Raw genomic sequence first — 4,592 nt, forward strand, 5'->3', positions numbered from 1 at the left:
GAATCGTCGCACATCTGAGGGTCTGACCCTAGACAAAAGAATATTGTGCAAAAATAATAAACACTTTGATAGGTAACCACGTGTTCCTGTGTGTAAAATGAACTGTTTGTAAATGTGAGGGTCGTAAAAGCGCGTCGAAATTACGACTAATTACAAACTTTTACGTCGGAGAGTTTCGAAGACAGAATCGGGTCAAGAGGGTGTGTTAATGACAGAACCCAGATGGGACGAACACTTTTTCGAATTGTAAAACAAACGCGACGCGATGATAAACAACAGAGGGGAATGTTGACAGAGAGAAAGAGCTTTGTCGAGATGCTCGCGAACAAGTGTCGGGTCAAAGCAATCGAGAGAAAGGGGGGTCTAGGAACAAAAGGGACATCTGTTAAGTCCGAACGCGGTAGGGGATAAATGACCACACATCTGGTGGACAGTTTAAGTTCAAAGATGTCCGGGAGAAGGGCCATAACGGAGAAAATTACGAGCGCGAACATTAAAAGCCCCGTCATCACCTCTCCGACCTTTTCCCGACTCGGATCGGTCTCAAGTTTCGCCTAGAAACAAAAGAATGACCAATCGGGGTAAGGGAGAGGGTGAACGGGACCAATCAAAAGGGTGAGATTCGGGGAAAATCTTATAAATCCCCCGAATCTCAAGGAAAAAAGAGAGATTCTCAGCCGCTTCTCTCCGAAGAGGAATTCCCAGCCGATTCTCCGAAGTTCTCCACTCGGACCAGGTTCTCCACCAGTGACCAAAATCTACGTGCATCCGCAACATCACCGGACAGAGGCCCATGTGCAACGGACACTCTCCTGTCAAGCCTGGGACACCAGTCAGCACCCGTTCGTCGACATCAAGGAGCTCCCACCAAAGCCGATCTAGATCGCATTGTTGTTGTCATTATGTATATTAACCTTATGTCAAAATAAACGGTTTTCGTGTAAGACACTTGTCATCTTTGTCTCCTACCGCCACCACCCACATACGGTTTGATCCTAGGTTTTCCTGACGCGCAATTAACGTATTGCCCCCTAAAGTCGGCGACCTTACATAAATACTACTTTGTGTTCTCAAAATACAAATGTTTATTAATATCAATGTTACTGTATTATATTTAAATAAAACACATTTTTATGTAAGTTAAAAATGTTTGAAAGTTGTTCATCCATATCTCATTTAATTTTGTTTTGCTTTTAAACAATAAATTTATAATATAAAACGATTTGTTGAAGTTCTTTATACAAAGCATTAATACGAATGTTCACCTTCAAGATATTTCAAGAATTTGAATTAATGAATTTTGAATCTTCCGACATTTCGTATCTGTAGAAAACACAATATTTCGATTATTAAACATTTATGAAAACAGGGTTTATAGTGGAAGAGAAGCATACTTAATGGATATTTCTGTTGAAATTAAAAATTTATGCTCTGTATATTGGTATCAAGCCAGGTGATGAGTGATTCCAATTTTAAACTGTTTCCAGTTCTAAAAATAAAAACTTATTAAATATTCATATATTTAATATCCGTGGTTTTAGGACCCGCTATTATAAGGGTTTCGGATGAAAACGAATAAATCGTCTAAGTAGGAGTCAGGTTTCAATAGTGTCCTTCCACGACAAATTGCCATGTGTTATAATACATTAGCCAATGAATCGTATTGCATACCATATGAGGTTTATTTTATAATTAAGACATCTTCGGATATAATAGAATTTTGCAATTATCTGATCACACTTCTTTATGTTAATCCATTATATCCGGCCGAACCAGTTAAAAAGTCAGTCTATCAGTTTGACAGACTCGAGATCAAATATTGGCAAAAAGCTTCAAGAAATTTTACATGGGATTAGATTGGACTTGTGAAATATCATCATCAGTCCAATCCGATCCCATGAAAAATTCCTAGATACAGCAACACGAGGGCGATCTGACAAGTGGGAATTGCCTACTAAAAAGACTTTCTATGGGAAATTCGTCTCTACTTATATATGAAGAAAATCCGGAAAACTCTATGTAACTACGCGTTGCTGAGGTGTGAAGCTATAATCAGCTATCAGTGTTTAGTGAAACCTACGCTGATATTATTAAAAAGGCTCACTTAGTGCCCACAGGGCAAAATAAGACAAAAATAAAAAGTGCGTTATGTGGAGAGTCAACATTGCTACAATTTTTAATTACTGAAAGTCTTTTACCTGATATCATCGATGTTCTTCAGAAGATATTCTATAAGTTTTGTCAATGCGTTGGAAATCTTTTGTAATTTCCGTAATTGGTTTTTCGTGATTGATTTCTTCAATAAATTTTTTACGTGAACACCAATTACGTCGTTCATCTGTAATTTCAGTACATTATCAATGCAAATGAAATTGTAAAGCTAAAAATTACTGAAATAATTTCTAAAATTTACCGTATTGTCAACTTCATCGTAAACGAATTTCGTGTAGGTATAAAAATTACTAGAAGCTCTGAAAATACAATGTTAATTGTTAAAAGTTAACAAAGATTACAAAACAATTGATTTAATTTAGGAAATTCCAAGAAAATAAATATGTCATTGTTTAGTAATATCTCAGTAACATATTAATTATCGGTTAAATTATAAAAGAAAATTAATTACTAAGATTAAACAATAAAAGATTAACACTTTTTTGGCTTTGTCTTCACTAAGAGGTCGTTTTATCAACATGAGTTTGCCCAGATCCAGAATGGGGATAGCCGAGTAGAAACAGACTGGCCGTACATATTCGGGACAGTCTGCTCATTAGAAAAAGTTGTTCCTGTAGGACTTCGATCCCGCATTCCCGGAGAGATAGGTTTACGCTTTCACCACCTCGAATGCCAACGCCAACACATTTAAATCTAGCCTAATGTTAACTGAATGGATAAACCACTAAACAACTGATAGTTGGGCCAGGGTTTGCGCCTGTTTTGTATAAAAGTTTTCCGACAGGCATTGCTTTTTCTCGTGTTGTGTTGTCGTATACTGTCAACCCATAAGCTTTTCTTATAAATTTAACTGATGAGAAACGGAAAGTGAATTCACCCGTGTCGGAGATGCTTACATCATGTTTACTCGGGTTTACATTAAAAAATTGACATGTTTAATATCTATCAAAATCTCTAGTCGTATATAATTTGGCAAATTAAAGCCCGATGTTATACGGCAATTGAAGGTGGTTATTACAATGTATCGGGTGTAGTTAAGATGTTTATACTGTAGTAAAATATTTACTTACTTTTGGAATTGAATATCTAATTGTTCCAAATCGTTTATAAGATATAAGGCGATTTTTTCTATTAATTCAGTTTTCAGTTCATCCTTTTAAGATATTTTGCTATCGATTAAACATTAAATTATACAAAAACTTTTCGCCTTTACACTTAAACTAAACTTACAGATTGATTGTCTTCTAACAATTGAATTTTTTTTCTAAAATACATACGAAAATCTTCCTATATAAGTTAATTAATGAATACGGTGAATAAGTAAACCATGAAGAAAGTAATGTAAGAGTGAGTCAAATAAAAGCGAGCAAACGTAATTTTTCGCAAACTGTTATCTGTAAGTATAAGTAATGGTCATTGGGCATTGTGTCATTTGTCTTTTAGATAATGAGCCTGGTGATTCCGTAGATATTTTTTGGTTTCTGCTTCAGGAAGTCTTTAACAATCTCCTGCACCACTTCACCCAAGGAGAGCCTGAAACTTTTCAGATATTCTTTCAATTCACCGAACACACGTGCTGTCAATAAATGGTCCTTTGCCGTTCATTGACAACACTCGGACTGTAGAGAGGGTGCTGCAAAATTTCCCATAGTTCTCAAGTTTGTTAGGAGATACATTTGCAATGGGCAATCTTTTAGTGTCGGGTTAGAGGATTACAGTATATGAGATTTGCAATTAGTAATAAGTGTTTGTGCTCATTCTTAATTGCATTTCGTCCTACAGTCTAGACCATTTATCGTGTTACTTTCATGTGTTCAATGTATTGAAAAAGCATCCGAAGGGTTGCAGGTTCGGCTCGGTTGAAAAGGTGCAGGAAGCGTATTTCTGGATCCTAGGATGCAGAACTTCAAAACTTTCTAAAGCACAAACTAAAAGATTTCTGATTATGGAATTACTACATTTGTTATTTAATGCGACAAACGCCTCAAAGCTGATGGTAGTCACTTTTAACCTACAATTTTCGAAAAGTTGCATTTGTTCACCTTCTTTTGACTCGCCTAATAAATAATAATTCTTAATAATATTCATATTTATATACACCTTGATAGCTTTGATCACATTCCGTTCCATACGTTTGTCAAATGCTCGAAAATTAATTATTAATCTGCAATAAAAAATTGGATTTTAAAATATTGTCGCCAAGAAATTAATTATTTTCGAGATAAATTCGAGACTGTACCTCAACAGTGAACGAAACTGAAGTCGATTTTGTGCATCCTTCAAGTGAAATATTTCGTGTAAATTTCTCAAATAGTCCAGACAATGTTCTTGGAAAATAGATAAATCTTTTTTCAATGAAGCTTTCAAGGTAGACTGATCTTCAATTAATGTCAATTTATCGTTGATGTTATGCAGAACGT

General features: G+C 35.5%; 1 protein-coding gene across 1 annotated transcript; it reads right to left on the bottom strand.

Moving 5' to 3' along the window:
- Window positions 1–743: 743 nt before the first annotated feature.
- On the bottom strand, window positions 744–4,550 carry LOC111613370 (the record flags this gene model as incomplete). Its single annotated transcript, XM_023354716.1, has 8 exons — window positions 744–1,323; window positions 1,395–1,489; window positions 2,199–2,338; window positions 2,414–2,471; window positions 3,243–3,325; window positions 3,403–3,459; window positions 4,273–4,336; window positions 4,412–4,550. Coding segments are annotated over 7 exons (614 nt in total), but the record flags the coding sequence as incomplete, so codon positions are not given.
- Between the last annotated feature and the right edge of the window lie 42 nt (window positions 4,551–4,592).

Source organism: Centruroides sculpturatus, unplaced genomic scaffold (genome assembly GCF_000671375.1).
Source record: "Centruroides sculpturatus isolate CEXI.00-Female unplaced genomic scaffold, Cexi_2.0 scaffold1632, whole genome shotgun sequence".
NCBI classification, from domain to species: Eukaryota; Metazoa; Arthropoda; class Arachnida; order Scorpiones; family Buthidae; genus Centruroides; species Centruroides sculpturatus.